The 23873-nt window shown below is 37.3% G+C and overlaps 1 protein-coding gene across 1 annotated transcript in view; it reads left to right on the forward strand.

Moving 5' to 3' along the window:
• COL4A1 (collagen type IV alpha 1 chain) overlaps window positions 1-23873 on the forward strand; it is a 128308-nt gene that overhangs the window by 74163 nt on the left and 30272 nt on the right. Inside the window, exons 5-30 of the mRNA XM_074910417.1 lie at window positions 913-957; window positions 1067-1129; window positions 1231-1284; window positions 1430-1456; window positions 2787-2870; window positions 2983-3045; window positions 4095-4130; window positions 4687-4728; window positions 6249-6338; window positions 6954-6989; window positions 7143-7202; window positions 9301-9345; window positions 9568-9621; window positions 10102-10143; window positions 11026-11119; window positions 11781-11816; window positions 13376-13540; window positions 15336-15431; window positions 16384-16467; window positions 17196-17266; window positions 19898-20089; window positions 20948-21116; window positions 21475-21567; window positions 21666-21770; window positions 23219-23316; window positions 23614-23764. Of these exons, the coding sequence (XP_074766518.1) occupies window positions 913-957; window positions 1067-1129; window positions 1231-1284; window positions 1430-1456; window positions 2787-2870; window positions 2983-3045; window positions 4095-4130; window positions 4687-4728; window positions 6249-6338; window positions 6954-6989; window positions 7143-7202; window positions 9301-9345; window positions 9568-9621; window positions 10102-10143; window positions 11026-11119; window positions 11781-11816; window positions 13376-13540; window positions 15336-15431; window positions 16384-16467; window positions 17196-17266; window positions 19898-20089; window positions 20948-21116; window positions 21475-21567; window positions 21666-21770; window positions 23219-23316; window positions 23614-23764 (2095 nt within the window). The remainder of the gene's footprint in view (window positions 1-912; window positions 958-1066; window positions 1130-1230; window positions 1285-1429; window positions 1457-2786; window positions 2871-2982; window positions 3046-4094; window positions 4131-4686; window positions 4729-6248; window positions 6339-6953; window positions 6990-7142; window positions 7203-9300; window positions 9346-9567; window positions 9622-10101; window positions 10144-11025; window positions 11120-11780; window positions 11817-13375; window positions 13541-15335; window positions 15432-16383; window positions 16468-17195; window positions 17267-19897; window positions 20090-20947; window positions 21117-21474; window positions 21568-21665; window positions 21771-23218; window positions 23317-23613; window positions 23765-23873) is intronic.

The raw sequence follows: 23873 nt of genomic DNA on the forward strand, positions 1-23873 counted from the left end.
AAAAGGGATTCAAATGACTTGACCAGTAGTGATGCATACATTTTCAGCTATACCCTCTTGTCTGCAGATTTTCAAAATGCCGTCTCAGTTTTGTTCTCTATTTGCCTGCAGTTCCTGCAGCACTTAGAATGTGCTGAATCAACTGCAGTTTCTGAGCTATTACAGGGGGGGTATTCCGCTAGATCAAGAAATCCTTATTTCAGTCCATGATGTTCATGATACCCTGGGGTATCCTGAGTGTTAATGTAAATTGGCATCTCCTGGCAAATGTGTTTGTGTGCTACTGTGCAAGTAGACTGTATTTTAGCAATCATAAAGTTTCGGAAGATACAAATATACTGTCTGAGCACAGGATTCCCATACATCTTTTTCTGCTTCAAGTATTAGGAAATATTGCATGAATAAATAAGCTGGTAGGATGAAAATGATGTGGCAAGTCAAACTCCTGATTCATTACAGAGAAAGAGTTATCTCAACCTGGTGGAGTTTTTGGTAATGAGGATGAGTTGATACGCTGATGTGGAGTATGAAAGATAGAGAAGCATTTTTACAGCGCATTAACATCCTCTTCTGCTATGAAGAAGTAAATTTCATTTTGGGAACAAAGATTAAGAGAAGACAGCACCTCTGCCTTCCTTTTTACCTGTACACAAGGCTCTAGTGTAGTTCCTGTTGAAGGAAATCCATATTGGTGCTTAAAAAGTTAAAGTCATAAAAAGTTGCTTTCAGTTATTGATTACTAAGATGCCACATTTGAGAGGTTTTAGAGATTAGAGCTATTTTGTCCTGGAAGTTTAAAAGAAACTGTTCCTTGTTTCTTGACTGTGACCACTGGAGATGCGACTCGGACTGCACCTTGTCATTGCTGTTCTGTGGGTTTGTCATTTCAGTTCATGTTTTTGTCAATTGCAGGGCCCCCCAGGAGCATCAGGCTTTCCAGGAAACCCAGGCCTTCCTGTACGTGTGAAGTATATGTATTTTTATAAAGAACATCAAAGTTCTAATTGTGACATCTGACCTGGCTTAATGCTAATATTGCTAATTTCTTTACTTTCTTTTCATGTAGGGCATTCCTGGACAAGATGGCCCTCCTGGTCCACCTGGCATTCCAGGATGTAATGGCACAAAGGTGACGTTTACACATGTTTATAACAGCATCTCTGTATTGAAATAAAAACATTCCTCAAGCTTATGTTCCCTAAACAAAACCAATTTCTCCATTCCCCTTAGGGTGAAAGAGGTCCAGTAGGTCCCCCAGGTTTACCAGGACTGACTGGGAGTGTAGTAAGTAGATTCTTTCATGCTTGATTCACTTGTTTCAACCCTGATTCTTGAAATACAAATATGACTATACGAAATGACATAGACTTTAACATGTGAAATATACAATACTGAGAAGCAATAATATCAAATATGTCTTTTTTCACAGGGACCTCCAGGACCTCCTGGAATGAAGGTACATTTTACTCTGTGTTCATATCCTGCTTCTAACAATAAGAACTAGGGTGAACTTGGCACCCTCTAAGACTAACAGTCTTTACTTAAGGACTGAAAGATTGTACCACCATGTTTCACTTTGTTCTGTAGTACCACTAAATAAAGACTGTGGGGCAACCTCCAGTTAATAACAATTGAACATATGTGTTGCTCCATGCAGGTCTTAAAAATGTAAGTATTACATAGATTACAACAGAAAAAAGTAGTACATATCATTAATTATATATAATATGGTAGCCACCCAATTGTGTATAAAGATTTAGATAGATTTTATGGTTCAAACGTTTGTCTTGATATTGATATTTCATTTATCTAAATAGTTTCACATGGATAACATTTGTGGAAGGAGGTTATATAGCCCACAATATGAGGAGCATCCAAACACACTAAACAGTTTTCATAAAGAAATAAATTCAACTAACTAGGTATCTGAGTGCATTTTGTGAGTTGGAGAATGAAATATTGAATGTCAACACAGAGCTTTTGCTTTTTAAAATGAACAGATCTAATTTGGAACTGTAAGCTAAATATAAATCTAAATGTAATCTCGGATTTTAATGACATGACTACCTGAAGTTGTGAAAGGCCCTTTTCTCTTTTTCTCATATGGGAAGAACTGACTTAGTCTATAATCACTGAAGTACTCAAATGTTTCTTCTCTAGGCATGTATGCATAGATACACAACTCTAGAAATAAAATCACTTACAATATTGCAACTTTGTACAAAAATGCAGGAAAAATGGGATCTTTTGCTATCAAAAAAAAAAAAAGAGACAATAAAGACGGTGGATAACAATCAGAATAGTGTTCTGAACTAAGACAAAGTGGATTCCTTTTTTGAAGGAAAAGGATGCCATAAATGGCTTTTATGATAAAATTAGGTATACGACTGAAGATCTCACCCTGGAAAAGAGATTGTGAGTTTACTGCTTCTCTCAGCAGCCAGGTCCGAAGCTCCAGTTGTGTGGTGACACTGTAGTAGTGACAGATATGGTAGGAAAATCTTTCTGATTACCCATTACAGTATAGGAAATTAGGGTATGAAGAAAGACGCAGTACTGGAATCTCTTTAGTTGGCTTTAAAAGGCATTTGGCAATTAAGGTCTTAACTTTTAACATTTCTTGCTATGTTTCAGCTGAATTAAAAGAAGTAAGGTGACTTTTTTAAAGTTGGCTTTCCAAATGATACCAAACTTTACACAGCTCCAACTGTCCTCTCAGCTTTTATTGTTTTTGAATGTATTTGAATGGGTGTTCAAGTAGTATTCTTTTTCTTTTCTTATTATAGGGAGATCCAGGTGAAGTGATTGGTCTTTTACCTCCTAGTGTGCTAAAAGGTGATAAAGGCTTTCCTGGCCAACCTGGACTACCTGTAAGTCTGAATGATGTTTGAATAGCAGTGAGCTTCAATTAAAATTTTATAAATATCATGAAACTACAAAATAAACATGACTTTTTAACTATGCCATTTTAATTTTTCATAGGGTCCACCTGGAACTCCAGGGTTTCAGGGACCAATGGGGCCACAAGGGCCTCCAGGAGATCCAGTAAGTTTCCTCTTACGGTGATTTGTACTTTACTTATAGAGCTTTATAATAGGAAAGTTCTACAAGGTTTGTGTAGCCGGTGTTTGTTGGGATTTGGTAAAGATAACCTGTGGTTCCAGGCTTCATGTTTAACTTTCTGGACTCTTATTATGGCAGGTATGACTGAGTAACGTAGGTTTTCAATAGCAGCTGCTCCTATAGTCATCTTATCTTCTTGTAGGTTTGGAGACCATTTTTGTGTGGGAGGGGTTGTAATAGTTATTCCTCCTTTTCCCTCTTTCTTCACTTAATTTATAGAAGATAAACTACAAACCTAGCAGCCAGATCTAAATCAATAAGTTTACTGAGGCTGTTCTTACGGGCAGCCACATTAAGTAGTACTGTGGAAAGCAGGATATCAACTGTCTGTTATGGTAATTGCCAAATGCTGAAGGAGTTTCAGCTATTTGACATTTTGACAGGTCTAACAGATACCTTCTCGTCCTGCACTGGATGCAGGTAACACTATCAGGGATCAGTTATTTCCATCTGGTAAAAGTCCACCCAGTGTTTCTGTGTTCAGTGGGTATTAAAGTTCAGTATTAAAGGGAGCTGTGTGAGATTTCTTACCCTTCTGAAGAAAACTGAAAATGATGTAAAGGAAAATGGTAGTACAGTTTAGTCAGCATTTGCACTTGTTGATGTGAAAAAGAACAATTTTAGTGAAGGAAAGGTGAGGAGTAATATTTAGCATGCAAAACTGAAAAAAGAAAAGCCAGCAATAAAGTTATTTTACAGTGCATACCATAGACTTCTTTTGGATTGTCTCTTGTTAAATGCTGATTAGGTCCAAAGCTCTTAAATGAAAACCAAGGTCTGATGAGATGTCTTAGACAGATTCTGTTTGTTTTTATTGTTTATTCTAAGCTGTGAGTTGTGCACAATAGCAGAAGAATACATCTTGGTTTAATGGAAACAATAGCATTTTTGCTGTCTTCGTAATAGGTGTCATTATTCCACCTCATGTGGAATACATACACATATATATGCTAAAATATACTGTCTTGTAGGGTCCCCCAGGGCCACCAGGACTCCCAGGCGAGAAGGTAAGACACTTTCTATTGTAAAGCTTAAGTCTATTTGTTTATTTGGCACACCAGATCCCCCAAAATTTGGAAACTAATGGTCCTGAAAGAGTGAGTTTTTTACACTTTGGAATCTATTTTTGTGTCTTAATGGGCATCATAAAGAGATATTTTTAACACAATTTTTAGGTTTTCTTCAAACTTGTTTAGATCTCATTTGATCAAGTCAGTAGTAATTACTATGTAGTAGTAGTAATCAATTCTATGATTATTTGAACTCATAAAAATGCCAAAATTTTCGCTAAAATGTTGTAAAATGCATACTGACAATAAAATTAGCTGATAATTTTTGTTTTATCTATTTTATTCACAAATTGCTGTGATGCAGGACTTAACCAGCAGTGAGGTTAAGGACATAATCATTTATTTGTTTCACAGGTGCATTTAAAAGACATATTCTGTCTTTTATCTCCTCTCTTAACTTTTTTTTGCTGTGTACAGAATACCTTCATATGAGTGTATGTATGCATGTATGCACTGCTGATGAAAATTAAGTATGTGTAATTTATATTTTCAGGGCTACATGGGCTTGGGCTTTCAGGGTCCCAAAGGTGAAAAGGTAAGTCTCTTGAAAACTTCTAAAGAATTACTGTCAGAAATGTTCTTGATATTTTGTTTTAAATAAACTGTGGGAATCAATCAATGGAGAAAATCAGCATTGTAATTTTTGGAAGACTTGAGTAAATCTGTAACTTACACCTAAATGATCGAAAGTCGTGAATGGTTACAGGCTTTGTTCATGATGATGTTATACCTGGTCATTAATTTTGGTCATTATCCTGTTTTCCAGCTGTGACTAGTACCAACTAGCTTGCAGTAGGCAGATCTGGAAACATTTATCTGTATGTTAGGACTCATCATGAGATTTATTTGATTTAATTCTGAGTTATAAGATTTAATGTGCTGTCCAGAATTATCAGAATTAATTGTGGTAGGACTCTTGAGGGCCTGTCTTCATTAGTTTGGTTTGATCTACTTTTAAGGCAGATCTTTCAGTTGTCCCCTTTTACTGTGTCTTGACTCAGCCAGGAGCAGTTTTCAGAGCACACGGACTGGTTTACTTTTGAATGAAACTAAGCCAAAAGATGTGCTTCAGGATCCCATTTATTCTCTTAACCAGCATCAAATGGGAGGCAAAACATGTTAGGTCTAATCTGTTAACTCTCTCACTGAGAGGTCTAGGCCGAAGTGCCTTATGATGTGTTTTCAGGAGCCAAGAAATACATGCAGTCATGGGTTATTTGGTAAATTGAGAGTGTGTCTGAACCCTTCTCCAGAAGCTTCTCATGAGCGTCATTGACAGAAGCCTTTTGGAGTATAACTTAGGTGCAGGATTTTTATCCACCACCTTATTTATGTATTTTGAGTCACACTATTCCTAATGGATAGAATTTTTTTGGACGTGACACGTTGTTGAAATTAACTTGTTATCATAAAATTTCTTGAAAAATGTTGGTCAGAGATGTGGAGATTTCCTGGACACTCCTCGGGTTTGTCTTTCACAAAAAATTAATGGTAACAGAAATGTATCAAACCTTTTTGGAGTTGTTTTACTGTAAAAGAGTGCTTTTGCATTAAATAAGGAGATGAGGTTCTGACACATACATAGTAAAAAAGTATGATCCACAGTTATCATCTTGAAGTTGGCCTTTATGGACAGTTGTAAAGCTGATGGGATACTGTAAGCTTTGACTAACATTTTCCTTCAGGCATCGACTTTCTGCACTTGACTTCTTTCTTCCTAATCTCCTTGAGGCACTGAAAAGCTTTTGTACTATTGCAATAATTAATTGGATATGTTCCTGATATTTGGTATTACTCAATCATCACCCTAACAGGAGATTTAGGGATCTTTCTTGAGGACAGTCTCTCTCTGTCACCTGTTGTACAGTTGTGTCTTCTATAACTGTATGTAACCCTTTTTCTGACTGATTTTACTAAAGTAAGAGTTTAAAAAACTCATTTTGCTATATTTTTAAAGGTGAGGGTTAGTTCCCTTTAATGTTATTGGTCTTAATAATGTTTGTTCTCAGTGTCAGTACTGTTTTCAATAGACTATCTTGAATTTGGTGTTGACAGGGAGAACAAGGGGTAAGGGGCCCCCCAGGCCCCCCAGGACCAGCACCACATATGAAAGAAAAAGGGAGTGAAGTCATAAAGGGAGAAAAGGTGAGACCTTAAATGATTAATCTTGTTTACTCTTCATTAAAACATGATAAATAGGAATTAGCAAGCATAAGTAAAACAAGAAAAAGGCAATATTAAGTCACCTAGAGCCAGTTTTTCAAAAATTTCTCCCTGTTTTACTTCATGAATGAATTTTGATTGTCTTCTAGATGTTTCTCTGAAAAATATATGATAAATGATAAATGAATAAATAATTGCTTAAATAAGTAATCCATACAGCAGAGGACTTTCTGAGGAAGGACGATTGATAAGCATAGTCCTGTAAACACCAAATATTCTAAAAATGTGAATTAAGTAGCATACACTGGACTTTTCATATGTAGATTTGCATTCATGGAATCTGAGTGCTAATGAATTTTTGAATTATTGAATTAGGCAGTCTAAGCAATATATATTAGTATAATAAACTAGTTTAATGGATTCACATTTTGTGTTTGTCTAACTTCTTGCACATCTCACTCTTAGGCATAGTTCTTGAAGTGGAGAACAGGGTTAAATGTGCTTTTGCTGACATGAAGAATTAAATGATTTCCAACCTAAATGAAGAATGGTCAGTATTTTCCTTACTAATCTAATTTTTTTTAATAATTTCATTAGGGTGATCCAGGTGAAAAGGGTGAACAGGGTACTCCGGTGAGTATTGTGTATACTTTTTTTTATATTACTATAAAAATTGTGAAGAATCTGATAATAGTCCTGAATATCTGTATAGATATTTGATAAAAGAAAATTTACTTTAGAATTTGGCAGCATTTTTAATCTGGTGTGTATTTCTTTATTTTTCAGGGATTGCCAGGTTCGGGTTTCAAAGGAGAAAAGGGTGAACCTGGGAAGCCTGGTCCACGTGTAAGTATGCTCAACTTTATCAATACTATAATTACAGTTGTATTGTTTCTGTAAGCTAATGAAGCTTAGTAACCATTAGTGAAGCAGCAAATTTGGTATATTTCAAACAAGCAAATTTTGCTGTAGGACAGGTGTACAAGTCAAGGTAGTCATAACATACAGTAATATTAGTACATAGCATAATTTCAGATAACTAAAGACACCTAACAGCAGCTTGCAGTGCTGAAGGCAAAGGCAAGACTCCCATTGATCCCAACTGAAGCGAGATTAAGTCATTCCAGAAAAGAAGGAAAAGCAAAGTAAAACAAATCGTTCTTTAGGAATGACTTTAGCTAAATGGAACATGTTGAATTTATTTCAAATATTCTTACTTACAATCTACAAAATAAGCCTTCTTAACCTAAAGGTACTATTTCTTACAAAGAAGATGAATGGAGCAAAAAATTTAGATGACTATGTTCGCTAGTTTCTAGCCTCACTGTAAAAGCTTGTGGCCCTAAGGTCTGTTACATTTGCCTAGTTTGCCTTATATTATTGTCTTATCCATACAACTTTTGCATGAGTCATGCTATATCTTTCATAGCTGAGGTGGCAGCTAAAACATATGTTTGCTACATGCAAATGTTTCTAAAGAATTGTTTCTCAAATTGTGGGTCTTCATAAGCTGTTAGGAAAAGATCCAACACTTCCATAGGCATTGAATTATACTTCAGTCTGTAAAAGATAAAATCTCCCTCTCTACTGTACTTCAAGGTCAAATGTTCTGTCATCCTTTCAGTAAAGATATGTGATGGGATTATCTTTGCTATCATGTATGTATGAATGTAGTAAAGGAGGACTTGAAAGCTGGAGTGGAGAAATGTTGAGGAAATCAGAGCATCTTTGAATTGTTCAGAAATACAGATTTCAGATTCTGCAGAGTTCCCTAAACAAAGTTTCTAAGATATTTTATGTATCATTGTTGCTGTTCAAGGAAATCATAGCTACTTCTGAAAGTAAGATAAGACTTGAAAGATGAACAGATGTTGGGATATTCTGATATCCTAGTTTCATGGAATGAAACCATATGATTAATTCCAATCACAGTTTACATTTGAAGACTCTCCTGACTTTACAGATCATAGTTTTAATTAATCACTAAAAATTACTTGTAACCCTGCTTTAAAAGATACCATAGCTGCACACTTTGGTGGTGGTGGCCTGTTCACATTTGTTTGTTAGATTATTTTTTTAGACTGACTTGTATGCACTGTTAATTTGTGTATTAAGTATACCATTTTCTTGGGTTTATGGGACATATTCATGTTGCCTAAGATACGCATACAGTTGTGACACCAACTAAAAGCCAGCCTCCAGTAGATTAGGCTACAAGCTTAGGTGCAGTCCCTTCATCGTCCATAGGAAGAGGAAGAGAATGGTCAGAAGTAGGTTAGTCCATCTAGGTCATTTATCATGTACCTGTTGATTACCTCAGGGAAAGGTAATCCACTCTGTAGGCTAACACAGTGGTGCAATAGTGAATCATTTTACTCTGGAGTAGGGAGTCTTGGATTCTAGGTTATCATCCACCTTGTTATTTGAAATTACAGCTTTCAATTTAGAGGAAGTGGTTTTTTACCACTAGATTACCACGTGATCTGATACAGGGCCACTCTCCAAGCCTTCTGCTGAAACTGAGCCATGAAACATCAATGAATAAAGGTTTTGTGAGGTTGGGGAGTATATATATAGAAAGGGATGCTATGAAAGGAAAAGTTTCTGGGTCTGGTTCCGGTTTCCTGTGATATATTATGTCTTTTGATATATTCCTTTTGATATATTATGTCTTGAAGCCTCCTTGACTGGGAAACCCATATGTTATTCCTGGATCTGGGAACAGATTTGCAGGATTTTATTTAATTCTGCATCTTGTAGGATGTTGAGTAACATAAGCACTAGACAGCCACAATTTGCCTGCTTTGTACCTCTGTACTGTTAGCATACATCAATTAATGCATTTCAGTAGTGATTGTTTTTTTCTAGTGTTTCATCCACCATATTTAGAAATTGTATATATGTGGCCATCCATTTAAGCAGAGTGGAACTTGGTGTTTTACAGGGAAAGCCTGGAAAAGATGGTGAACCAGGACCAAAAGGAGAAGTCGTATGTATTTTACTGAATTTCCAGTACTGTTTCTTACATTCAAAACAAAGAAAAGTCTGTGTATTGTAAGTGGTTGAAGTTTTCTAGCTTTCTGAATTGTTTACTTAAAGTTGTTGCTTTTGGTGAATTAGTGACTGGTTTGAAAATTTAAAACTTTGATACTGGCAGGGCTAAGATGCAACTGTAGTTGTCTTTTCTGGTTTTGTTGTCTTCTACACACAGGGTTTGCCTGGTGGGTTTGGGATTCCAGGACGACCCGGGGAGCCTGGTACAAAGGTGCGTAGCAGTAGCCTTTGCTTCCCATCACACAGAATGAGGAGTTTAAGAGCTTGTATGCAGTGCTCATAGATGCTCATTAAATCAATGAATGCACATAAAGTAATATTAAATTAATGTTACTAAGCTGTAAAATCATCACTCGGAGATTAGGAAAAGTCAAAATTAAGGTAGTTTAGGTATCTGCAGTTTAGATCTCTTAAATTAATTGATTAATGCAGGCTTTATTTTCACAAGCTCTTTGCCCACCCAGCATATGTACAAATGGATTTTCCTATAAAAATTCCTGTTTCTCTTTATATAGTGTAAAGCAGTACAGGCCACAAACTAACTGCTTCCCGCTTATTATAATGGTCCAGACACTTATCATTTGGAAGTTGTCTGAATCTGTATCAAAATGTTCATTTGCTAAAGGAAAACCTATTTTGTGGGAAAGAAAATCTGATCTGGATTTAAAATGTAAATTGTATTTTGGTTTAGGGTGACAAAGGTGAACGAGGTTTTCCAGGACCTCCAGGAAGAGTAAGTAAAATATATTTTTATTTTATTTTACACTTAAATGAAAATATAGATTTTGTGAAATTCAGAGTGCTCAGACGAAGGAAAAAAGTGAGACTATGCATGTTCTGATCTCATTCTAATCAATCATGTCCTCATTTTTTCTTAATGAAAACGAAAGTTGGATATAGTTCTTCTATATATGCTTGAAATTTGGGAAAGGAACTCTCAAAGCAAATTAATTTCAAATGTTTTGGACTATGAAAATGATAGACATTGTTAATCAATACAAAGTATCCAAAAGACAGTTCAAAAGAGTAAGTCTATCAGCTTTGCAGTCTGTAAATTAACACTTCAAAAAAAAATGGTATTAGTCAGCAACAAATAGATCGTTGATGGTGGTGTTGCTTCCCCAACATGGGGGAAAATCCCCAATGTCTGCTAATTTGATTTGAAAAATTGTGTGTACTTCCTGAATATTTTATTGTGAATGTTAGTATCCTATATGTTAAGTTCAGATCAATGTTAGCAGAAATTTTCAGAACAGAATATTTTAAAATTAAAGGTAATACAAATCTAAGGGGTCAGTACTTAGATCATGCTGAGGTTTCTTGGCATCATTCTTGTTCAGAAAGGTGCTATAAAACTCTCCACTTAATCCTACTACTCATATGAAGGAATTTTGGTAGAATAGGAAATACTTCTTTTCTCTGGTAGTTCCTCAGCAGCTACAACCCTCTCACAGCAGTTGTTATGTATCGCAGAAATTGCAAGTATAGCCAAAACTGCTCAAAATTGTTGTTACAAACCAAAATGGCCTCTGTTCAATCAGGTCAAGATGGGGGAGATACAAAGGAGGACACAGTTGTATGTTTCTAGTGTCCTAGTCTTTGTCCTGTGATTCAGTTTATAGATCCTGGACCAGTAGATAGATTTGGTGAAAAAGGAGAGCCTGGAGCTTCAGGTTTGCCAGGAGCAAAAGGTCAAAAAGGTGAAAAAGGTAAGTATTTGTCTTGTCTTTTTGATTGAGTCATGCTTTTAGTTTTCTTATTAAAGGAAATTAAAATTGCATTATCTGTGAGCTCAGGAGCTCTATATGACAATGAAATGTTCCAATTATTTAATGAATTGCTTTTGGGTTATTACATTTTGTTGTAGTTTGTATGATGCTTCTTCTCATCATAAATAAGACTGCCTTTCAGTTATAGATTAGAAAAGGATAAACTGGGATCTGGTTTTATGGCAGTTAAATAATCCAGTGAGATTATTTAAGAAAGATGGAAATCAAGACAAGCGTAAAGCGGATAATAATGCAGAGAATCTTAAGACCCTTTAAAAAAAGTCAATAGCTAAATCTTAATCTTACAATTGGCTTGCATAATTTACAAAATTCTTCAGCAAACAGGGAAAATCCAGAATTTCCTTTCCCATTTTCCCTATTACAGACCTTACTCTATTGAAGAAAGATCGGTGAAGAAGATGACACGCAGCAGGGTCTTTTCCTTAATAGTATCATTTGCAGTTATCTATAGATCATTTAACCTAACCTTTGATTCAGGGCATACTAGCTTGTAATGTGTACTTAAATAGTATGTGCTAAAAGCTCACTGACATTGGAATTGCTGACTTCATTGCCTAATTGAAAACCTCTCTTTCTGAAGGTTTCCCTGGCATACAAGGAATCCCAGGACTTCCAGGTATGAATTTATGGCCATTGATTTTGTTCACATTTTTCCTATGTTCTTGGGTGAAGAGTCCTGAGGGATGTTCTCCTTAGCTGCTGCCACTTACTGCCTGATTTACAGAACACCCAGGCAGTGGCCTCTCTGGGGGTCTAATTATCCCCCTAGAACCTTCCTGTAGATTGCTTTTCTTGTGTCTCTGATGTGATTCAGCCTTGCTCTTTGTGTACAGCCCTGATAACTTTCTGCTTAACTGAAGTAGCGTGCACAGGTCACCAGAGATAGCCCAGAGAGTATGGCTCCATTGGGCAAGAAGAGTTGTAAAATGTGTGTGGGTATGTGCATGTGTACCTATGTATGTATAGTCACATGTAGATTATTTATTTTGCTCTTACTTCAGCTCTATATGTGTTTGCTGATATATAATAAGGTTTGCAGGGAGAAATAATATTTATTAGATCAAAGTTATTCCTGAAGGCTTTCTGCTTTTTTTTTTCACTGTGTCACTTGATCTCATAAGAGTTATTTCTTTTGCCTGCAAGTGTTGCCTTTTTCTTGGTCTTAACATCTTCACATCCATGACAACCTGCTATTATGTGTATATGTACATGTGTTTGAACTAAACCATGATATTTGCTGTTTAAAAAAAGCAAGTCACTTACTGAAACCTAACTCTAGCACATCCTGCATTGATACTAGTGCTCCTACCTCCTTTGCTCACATTTTCTATCTTGACAGTGAGCTAAATATGAAATTAATGCGAGCCAGGGTCAGATAGTTTCCAGGAAATTTTTCAATTTAGGGAGGAGATACTGTATACTGCAGGCTGTAATAGTCCCTGAAGAATTCTGTGTGAGAAGACAAGAAGGATGGTAGCTCTTAGTTTGTCATTACCCTACAGAAATTGAGATTTGTATGACTTTCCTATCTTCTTGCAATGCTGCAGAAAGCTCAAAATGGTTTAGCGAGCAAGGCTAGTGATTAGTTGTGAACTGAAATAACTCATTAAAGTATGAAGACCTGTGTGACTGTACAAATATCTAAAAGGAAATCTTCAGTAGTTTTTTTCTAGCTGTTTAACTGCTTCTCATTTTTGGCTGCTGTTTGCTTATTAATCCTACAAACAGTTTTGGTTTTAGCATTTCTGAAATCTACTAGCATTGGCTAATACTTGTTTACTGAAGATCTTAGACATGCTGTCCTTTTCTAGGTGTGTTTTGGAGTTAGTTTATTATGAGGTAAAGGAAGTCTATAATAGTTTCTAAGCTAAATTAACTCCTGTGTCACCACAATTACTGCACAGCAAAAATTGTTTCAGTTAACTCTCAGAAAGGCACTTAGTGCAGAATAAGTGTGTTTGTCTACAGACCTAACAAAAGTGAGTTACTCTGAGTTGTAGTGAATATATAATGTCAATTTTGTATAAATCACCAACAGTAAAAATACAGTCCCTTTTCTATTTTGCACTAACATTTACTCATTTCTCTCTGAAACCTAATGGAAGCTAATACGTTGATGATGTTACTGTCTTTTCACCTGTCACTTTTTTCATGTATGTTTTACTCTGTCCAAAGGTCAACCACTTCCAGACAGGGTAGGATCACCTGGTGTCCCTGGAGAAAGAGGTGAAAAAGGTGAAAAGGGTTCTCCAGGATTCCCTTTACCTGGACCCCCTGGAAGAGATGGTTTCCCAGGTCCCCCGGGGTTGCCTGGCCCACCAGGTCCTCCAGGCAAAACAGGTAGGAAAAGCACTTGATTGCTTTACACAATGAAGATCCAGTAATTCATGGTGCATGCACATAAAAAGGAAAAAAGAGACAAGATTATAAAAGCTATGATCAGATTGCATCTATATCATGGAAAAAACATACCCGAGTTGTTAATGGACCAAGTAAAAGCTGTTCTGTGATGCAGCAAGCCACTTGTTTCCTTACTTGGACAATGATTCTTTGCTAAACGTTTTTAAAATTTCTTCAGAATTTCTTTGTAGACTGTTACAATATAACCAAATAATTGAGCTTAATACATACTAGTTTTCTATGTGTCCTAATGTGCCAACCTAGAGATTTGTAGATTTTCAATTAAAAAAATAACAGATCCTAATATTTTTCTTAGCATAAAAAGTAGCTGTTCAATATCACAATTTACAAGTCTGCAGTACCAATCAATGTAACAGATTGAGCAGGTGTAAGAACTGCAGACTGAGATACTAGTCTGCCAAAAGTTTTTATTGTAAAATGAAATTATCTTACAGGAGAATGGGGTCAACACATGCTTTATAGATCTAATTGAAAAGCTAGTAATGTGTGACAAATACATAATAATATTAGTAGTAATGATAATAACATACAGCTATTTATAATTAGATTCTGATAAAGCATTTTAAAGAGAAAAATGTTTTGGTTTTGCTCTGCAATGAAGTAATGAAAAAAAGTGCGTATGAAGGTGGTCCTTGCTTAATAGCTTCTTACAACTGATGTTTTAACTCTTCTATTGAAGGAAAACTTTTGCTATAGGTGATACTACTATTGCGAGTTAAATTGTCATTCAAGATAAAGAATAACAGAATATTATAGTAGTTTAGGTAGTCTAAAAGTATTGAAAGGAACTTTATTCTCCATGGAATTCCTAAACCAAAACCACTTCAAAAATAATTGGAGATGCCTAGTTGTTGCTGTGGTTGACAATGAAGCAGTACAAAATCCAGTGTCTAGAATATGGAATTAAACAGCTAAATCTTACCTTGCCCTAAAAATAAGAGCAATTCTTGTCTTTCATACAGCATGTTTCTGTCACTGTTTAATTCTGTTCTTTCCCCAGACACCACTTTAGCTTTCTTCAAGTGCATAATGGGAAAGAATTTGTTTTAATTTAACTGTTGTTTGCCAAACTTAGGATTATCATTTTGACTACTGGCTTTGGCCAAAATGATATAATATTGTATTGGATCAGAACCTGTGCTGTATCATCAAGCAGAACAAGCACAGTTTGTGTTCTCATATCTAGCCTACTAAATATTCTCATTTGTTACCTGTTTCAGTTCCTAACATATGAAGTTTCTTGTTTTCAGGAAGCTTGGTCAGTGTGAGGACGTCAAATATATGTTAACAAGCTGCTCTTGACCTAAAAAGTTTCCTAAACCATTGAAGACAAAGTCAGGGTACAAAAAAAAATTATTTTCTTCAGAACGTCAATATTCTCCATTCTCTTCAGGATCAAACCAGCAATTTTTCACCCACAGCACTTTTCTTAGCCAAAACTTACAATAAAAACAGATTTTATGTGAATGTTGTTTGTAACCTTATTATGGCAGAACCTGTCATTTCTCTGTAATTCTTGGGGTTTTTTAAGCAGTATATGTGGAATCAGAATACAGAATTCCAGTTAAATTTTTCAAAGTAAATAGAAAAGTAAAATGCTATCCTGACTTATATAGACTTCACAGATACGTTCAGCTGGGACATTCATAAATGCAGGCCTATAACGGAAGCCTGAACTTGTCAAACAATGTTCTGTATTGCATTTCCATTGCAGATGGAATTGATCAATGCCAGCAGGGAGAACCTGGTGCACCAGGTAGTCCTGGACTTCCAGGAAGAGATGGATTTCCAGGAGAGATGGGAGAGAAAGGTAATACTATTTTAAAGTGATTGCTTTCTAATGCTCTGCACTCTGGAGCTTGGGTATATAAAGAGGCTGAGCAAGTTAGGCTGGATCCAGAGAAAGTGTACTTAAAGTTATTTAAACAAATAGTTCATGGGCATGGAAGATGTTTCTTGAGTCTCTGGTAAGTAAAAGAAGGATATTGTGTATTGAGTTGTGTGACACAAACTTCACTTACATTTCACTTAGCCTACACATTGCTGGAAAGTGATAAATGATAGCACAGGAGTGAAAGAGGAGCCAGGAAGAAAGAAGGGGTTGAGTATAGCCCCATTAAGTATAAATTGAACTGTTCGTGGCAATTTAAGATGTGAATTCTGAGATGAAGAATTAGAGAGGGGCAGATGAGTTAGGAATGGAAATGGCTTATGAATCCTTGACATGAGTATAATTGAAGCTAAAATTGTAACACCTATAAATAGGACTGTCAACCATGTGTTTTAGCAGCATTGACTGAATGGACATATAAAGAAATGAGCTGCACTCATTTCCACAATAGTTAATTCTTCCTAATCTCATTCTGCTCACTGCTTTTCTAATACTGCAAAATTGCAGTGACTATAGAGGGTGTCCTTTTCCTGCTTTAATCTTATTTCTTCTATACCCAGTGTATATTCTCTTCTTTTTGATCCTCTTCAGGCTGGTCCCTTTTAACTGTTCTGTTAAATATTATCCCTAGGATAAGACTTAAGTTGATTTTCATGCCATTCCTTTAAAAATTTTAAAGAATTTTGAATATAAATTTGCTGATAAATTCTGTTTGAAGCATGTAATTAGTAGTAGTGTATTTATTTTTATTCTTTCAACATGAAGTGTATTGAATTGATACTTGCCCCTGAATCCAACCTGCTTGCAGTTGTATTAAATCTTTTCACTCTTATCATTAGTTTTCTTGTTGGTTATTAATTTTTTTTTTCAGGTGACAAGGGTGAATCCTGTGCCTTATGTGATAAAGTAGGACCTCCTGGACTTCCAGGACCACAAGGGCCACCAGGTCCAGCAGGTAAAAACTTATTAACTACCTGAGAATTAACTACATAGTCTAAAATCTACAAATGCAGCATATATTATAAGATTAATTACTTTTTGTCCCACTAATCAAATTGCTTGAGAAACTAATGAAAGGAGTATGAATAACCCTATTTTTGGCCTGATGCCAAATTTCTGATGCCATCAATAATTACCAAGGAAGGAGAAATTTGCCACAGTGGAGGGTCTTTGCAAACTGTGGCCCAAATATTTTCACACAAGATTGTGAAAGTGAAAAATAATGTGGGAAGCATTTGCTCTATGTGCCCAGACTTGGCAGTGGCCCATACATACGTTCCCAGTCCTAGCATTAAACTCTGTGACCAAAAAAATATAATTATTTTTCTGCTACCATATGAAAGAAGTGCCACATGAAACAGTGACTTTATATCTAATGTTTGTTCTAGTGGCTGTTAAGAAAAATGAATATGGCTTCGGTAGTTTCAAGACTGCAGTGGTTACATGATAGGTCTAAAGATAATCATCAGCTTCTGAGTTTATAAATGCAGACACATATAGCCCAATGAGCACATAAGTCCAGACAACCTCACTGACTGTAGCAGCATTATGTTGATATAACTGGAAGTGGAATGAGACACTTTGAAAAGGATCGTGAAGAATTCACATACAATGTATGCTAGTTGTAATGCTATTTGTAAAAGCATGTAATAAATAGAATTGTACTTTTGTCTCTCTGATAAGGTTTTCCAGGACAGTCAGGTTTCAAGGGTGACAGAGGCTTACCTGGACTTGATGGCCTTCCAGGGGTACCTGTAAGTAATGCCTTGCCAAATGCTGTGTTTCCTCTGAGACATGTGATCAAAAAACACGTGATGATCAGTGTGGTTGTGTAATAGTTCTGTTTAAAAACAGACCAGCACAGTGATATGATAAAATTAAGGAACCATGCCTAGGAAAATAAACTAGGAAGCAGTGTGGCTGAGGTATGAGAGGAAGCAAGAACTGTCAGAAATGGGTTATATTTCTGTGTCTGCCCATCATATGAACTCAGCAGGACACATGACCTTCTGGCTGAGCAAGCTAAGCAGTAGAGTTGAGTAAAAAGTAGGATTTCACAGGAAACAGATGCAGGTCTGCCCTGACCTTCTCGTGAATCATTCCAATAACTCTTTGCTGTTGTGTACATATACATTGAGAGAGAGACAGTGCCATCTAGTGTACTGTAAGCAATCTAATATTAGCATGCAGTATACTTTGGCAGTTTAAATTTTGGGAAATATGTGTGGTGTACTCCATAAAACATAATTAGTTAGCAGGAAAGCTGAATAGTTTTGAGGAGATAAAGGAAGGCTGTGAAAATGGATAGTATCCTGATAGTATGATCATTTGTAAATTATGTTGATGCAGCACAACAAAACTCTCGGTGAGTGAAGATGGATATCAGAAGCAGAACAGGCATAAGCATAGCACTTGTCTAAAATGTAACAAAAATTACACCTGAGCACTGTACTAGCACAACTACATTTGATCTTGTCAGAGTTCACTCGAGTGTCCCTACGTACACTGGGGTATGCTGTCAAGAGCTACCTTAGCATACACGTTCCTGTAGTATAAGATGGATTTTGACACCATTCCTAATCTAAGTAGACTGAATTTGTCAGAGTCTTCCCAGAAGAAACTCCCAGTTTTTCCCAAAGCTGTTTTCTCCTTCCAGCTGATCACTTTCAGCAACATCTCAGTGACATTCACGTGCACTAGCTTTAACTCACACTGGAGTTACACGAGCCCCCTCTATCACCAGTGGTGAGAGAGAGGCACCTTCAGAAGTTAAGCCAACCCACCTGTATGAATTTCTTACTCAAGGAATCTATTTCTCTCCCTTGAGTATAAATAAAGCCTAGATGCCTGAATTCAGCCAATGAAAGTTAGCTAGGATGGAGTCTGTTCTCTATTTCTACTACGATAAATAAGATGGTATTACTCAGTGACTGAATTTACTATAATATCAATGGTATCCAGGAAAGAAACAGTGGAGAAAAAATAAAAGACATCCTAATATATTTAAGCTTTTTTCACATCTGGCGCTTGTTCTCAGCACATGTTTTGCCACACCTTTCTATTTTCCTTTTATTGCCTTTTAAGTTCTGTTCATGTCTTTCATCAGATAAGGACTGACTGCTGTTCTGAATGCTTTTAGGCTTGTTTTGCTCCACAAAGTTCAGCCAGATGGTGATCCAGCATATAGTTTAGCTTGGAAAAACTACATAGAGGCCAGTCTCGCAAGCTCGTATTGTTTAGCCAGAGCTCCAGTGTGTGATCCAGGACCCACCAAAACTAATGGAAAGATTACCTTTTACTGTGTTCTGGTTCAGGTTTAAGTGGAGGGCACACATCAACCATAAGCAGTGGACATTGCCCATGAATTTTGTGCTTTACTACCCTAGTGAGTAGCTTTGATTCACTTGAAATTAGAGAGACAGAGAAAAGTTCACGTAAGTCCTAGAAAATATGTAGGGAAAAATTGGAATTTTGGAAATCCTATAGGTATATTATTAGGTAGATAATTTCTTCCCAGGAGAGCTTATAAAACTATTTTCTGAGAATGTATGTATTCTGATAGTACCAACGGACTGTGATTGTTAATTGTACAAAATCAATGAACATTAGTAATGAAGGGAAATGTGTATTTGCATGAGCCAAATGTCATAAATAAACTACCCAGGGAGAAGCTTTCAGACTTCAGTTAGCCTTAGCTCTTGTGCAAATAACGTTTGAGCCTTGTATAAGACAATTAATTTAATTTCATAGACAACCTATATATTTGATGAATATTATAGTTGATTTAAAAGGTTTTGAAAGAAAGAAAAATCATGGTGGGGGTTGTATAAACAATTTAAACCTGTAAGTTTGGCTGAGTTTGCATGCTTGTTTCCTGTATTAGTGCTACTTCTGCTGCTATTGTAAATTATCATGGAAGTGTAGAGATACTTTTGATGCATTTGCATCAGGGAAATAGGTTCCGCAGCATTACAGAATTCGGCATTTAAAGGTTAGGCAGACACTTTAACTCTGAAAATGCATTTTTAAAAAGCCTCATTTACCTTGGTGCTGATACTGTATAAATATGCATAACTGAAATCCAGTGGGTAGTCTGTTGAAAATTCAGAGTAGTTTTTTGGTCTCATGGCCTGCAGTTCTTGTGTAAGTGGTGTAAGTTTATATGCACCATCTAAAATGATATACCTGTGATATGATAAATGACAAAATAGTCAAGAAGATTTGAATTAATTCTTTATTCACACTGCTGTGTTGTGGAAAATATTCTCACACTTAATGGTTTGCTTGATTTGGGTCTACTCTTCAATTTCTGAAGATTTGTTTTCTTTTGTATCAGTTGAAGGGTGGTAGGGCAACTGATGATATCAAAATTTATGAAATTTCAGGGGCCCCCCGGGACTCCAGGACTTATGGGCAGCCCTGGGGCAAAAGGAGAACCAGGAGATTTTTCTTATGATTCTATCCTGAAAGGTGAAAAGGGAGATCCTGGTTTCCCAGGACAACCAGGTACTCCTGGAAGAGAAGGAAGACCAGGAAAAGATGGACTGCCAGGTCTCCAGGGTCCGAAAGGAGCATCGGTATGTGTGTTTCTTTGTTTACATATTGTCCTACTGTGTGTTTACTTGTGTTTGCATACTGTCCTATACATTCTGTCTTTCAGATCAGAATTCATATGCTTTTATGCCCTATACATGCTTTATGTTTATTGGCCTCGTTCACTGTTCCACATCTTGTCCTTACCTTGAGTAGATCCCTCTTCTTCAGAGGAAAGCTTCAGTTTCCTTGGAACTAGTGAGGAAGACAGTCCTTCAACAACTGACTAATTTAGAGTTAGATTTTGACCCTTTCTTTTTACACGCCATGCAGATAAGTGATCTGACTCAGATGTATTCAGCATGGCTTGTTACTTTCAAGACTATAGAGCAAGGTTACTTCTCCCACAAAATTGTGGGCATGGGCAGTAATTTTGTTCTTTCTCCCTTTCTCACAGCTTGATAGTGAGAACTAGTGTGGATGATTTAGCTGATACCTAGAAATGATTGAGGGAATGCAGTTATCCAAGTAGAGATTGTTAAGACAGGATGCAACTCTGTTCTAGCATACTTCTCTTCTTGTGGAAACCAATGCTTCAAAGTCTTGCACTGAGAGAATTCTGCTGATATCAGTGTGGAGCTCACATCTGCTCCCACATCCACTACTGGGAACATAGCCTACATAGTCCAGTTAATCACACTGCATACTAGGTATAATTTCCATGTGCTGTTCCATGTGGAAGCCAGTTCTATTTCTGTTGAACTTGGTGTTAAAAAATCCACTTTCTTCAGCATTGCAGATACCTGTGCTAAATCCAAGTTACAAAATATTCAAAGAAAGAGGATGATGTGTTCTGTCTTGCCAATCAGGCAAGAGGTACACTTATACTTTCCAAAAATTAGGGTACAGCTGGCTTGAAAGGAGAACGTGGTCCCCCTGGCCAACCTGGATTCCCTGGAGTACGTGGTGAAAGAGGTTTTCCTGGCCCTCCTGGGATAGGCACTGCAGGGTTACCAGGTGACAAAGGAGACAGAGGCTTTGCTGGAACCCCAGGTTTACCAGGCCTTCCAGGTAACGCTATAGTATGCTTAAAAAAAAAAAAAAAAGATAAAAATTGTCCCCCTTTAAATGCTACAAATTAGAGGATCACCAGAATTTAAGACTGAAATAAAAACTTTCTAATTTAAAACAGTTTCAGCAGTATAATTGTAAATCTTTGAGGGCAATTTTCTTGGGGTTTGTTAGGCCACAGAGGATGGTTTAGGTCCATTCTAAACTGAGTTCATCCTAGTTTTCTATGAATCTTCTACAAAAAAACTTCATAGCAAGTCAGTTGTAATGATATGGATGGACTGATATTGCTGTCTAGGTGAAACACCCTTGTTTACTTTCATTGGTTCCTGTACCTAATACATCTTTACATTAACAGGAGCAAAGGGTGAAGCAGGACGAACTGTACCACTCCCCGGACCTCCTGGGGCTGATGGCCTTCCTGGGCCACCTGGTTTCCCTGGACCGCAAGGTACATTAGCATGTTAATCTTTGTCTGAAGATCATAATGGCTCTGTTCCCCAGAAGCTAGCCTTTGTATTAACATTTGTCTTGTTTTCACTTGCAAAGGTGACAAAGGGAATCCTGGGCTTCCAGGTAGACCTGGCCTGCCAGGAGAAAAAGGTGCTGTTGGGCAGCCAGGTATAGGGTTCCCTGGACCTCCAGGACCCAAAGGTGAGAATAAGTCATCTATCTAACAGAGCTGGTGTTACTGGAGTGTGGATGGAGGTCTGCACTATCATCTAGCCATGGCTGCATGATCTTTGGGAGGTGCAGCTGAAGAACTTCCCTTGCAGAAGTTTACATGCACCACAATAAGCATACTCTCAATACACACTTGCTTTGTGCAGTGATGTGTACAGACAGTGTCAAAGCTACTGCCAGAATAGAAAGTGATATAGCACAACATCTTACACTGCAGCAACTGAGGTTGCTGAGAGATGAGATGATCTTTCTGAAGGAGCACTGTGTGTAGCTGGTCAAAAAACCATACTGACATAACCATAACATTTTTGGGCCAGAGCTAGCAGCTCTGCTGTGTCCCAGGCAGCTGAGAGTGGTTTGATTAGAATACCAGCTTACTCAGCATAAGTTCAGTCTTCCCTGCATGGCCATTGTCAGGGTATGCACATAGCTTAGAGGGAGTCTGAATGTTCATATTCTAGTTTTTGAGTTTGGGGAGATGTATTTCATAGTGCTGCTACTCATTTAGAACTAGATGACTGAGCTTTCAGCAGCCACCTCAATCTCCAAAATACTTGTGTGTGTCTTCATTAGAATTTCATTTGTTATGATTCCACACACCAATGAACTGGAAAGATCAGGAAGACTTCATGAGAAAGGGCAAATCTTTACCTGTGACCACCTCTGGTTCTTTCAAGACTGACATAGGACAAACCTAAGTAAAAGAGGCCCATTGCACCTGGAAGAGGATTGTTGTATGCTCTTTGATGCCAGCAAGGAAGGAATAATATATCAAATACATTTATTTCAAAGACTCTTCCTTGAATTCAGCTCTGCCCAACGACTTTCTTTGGGCTTAGCCTAGAAGCTGGATTTCCCACTCCTGAGATATTTGCTTGGGAGAGGAACTTCATCTCAGTTTATTGAGTGTGTGCTGGTGTTGATAGAGTGCTATCTTTAAGTGATTTGCAGAATGTTGTATGAATGCATGGGCCGGATGTGGCTGTGTGCACACAACAGACACTGAACAAAAGGTGTTGATTCATGGATGGATTTTGTTGTGCATCCCTCAGTCTGATGTCCCACACATTAAGTTGCCTTTTCTGAAGAAGACTTTGGGAATCCAGTTTGGCAGACAGGATGTTCCTCGATGACATGAACCCACAAGGCTATTCGTTTAAGAGGAGACATTCAACATTTATTTCTTCTGGGTTTTTATTTCTCATCAGAAGCCAAATGCCGGATGCACCTCAGTGTTTGAATCTCTGTTGAGACATTTGAGTGCTATCATCCCTAGAAGTCTGACATAAAAGACTACGCAGACCTTTTTAAATGTATCCCTGTGAGGGTGTGAATAGTTCAGTTAGAGGTTTGAAAAAACAGCAGAGAACACTTACAGGCAGAGACAGTAATGATGTGAGTTTTGTTTTGTTTTGTAGGTTTCCAAGGTCAGCCTGGCTCACCTGGTCTGCCAGGGAATCCGGGAACCCCTGGTCTGGATGGCTTACCAGGTGTACCAGGTTTACAAGGTCAAAAAGTAGGTGTCAACTGCGGATACTATTATCTGTAACTGCCTGTGTTAACAGGAATGTGTGCAAAGATCCTGCTCTTTAAAAAAAAAGAAAAAGTTGGCCAAACTGTCCTTTATGTTTCCCACTATGCACACAAAGGAACAGAGTAGATGGATGAATGCTTGGCATTAATGCTAAAGAGCTTATGGCTCTCCCTTGAAGTCATGTATACCACTCTGCCTCTGAGTGATTTAAAAACAGTCAGTGAATGAATTCTTGGTTTTGATGTGTTGATTTCCAATCTATTGTTTTTCTCTGGCTAGGGTGAACCTGGTGTAGGTCTCCCTGGACCTAAAGGATTGCCAGGCCCCCCAGGCCCAGCTGGCATCCCTGGAGAAAAGGGAAGTCCAGGACTGCCTGGCTTACGTGGCGAGCAAGGCTTTCCAGGCATACCTGGACAGCAAGGATTCAGAGGTAATGTCACCAGAAAATTACAGCTCTGTATTTCTGTTTCTTTTCTGAAGTCAGTCCCCCATAGATGCAGCAAAAAGTCTATTCACCACTGAGATATCTTACTTGCCCT

The sequence above is a fragment of the Athene noctua genome, chromosome 1 (genome assembly GCF_965140245.1).
Source record: "Athene noctua chromosome 1, bAthNoc1.hap1.1, whole genome shotgun sequence".
NCBI lineage: Eukaryota > Metazoa > Chordata > Aves > Strigiformes > Strigidae > Athene > Athene noctua.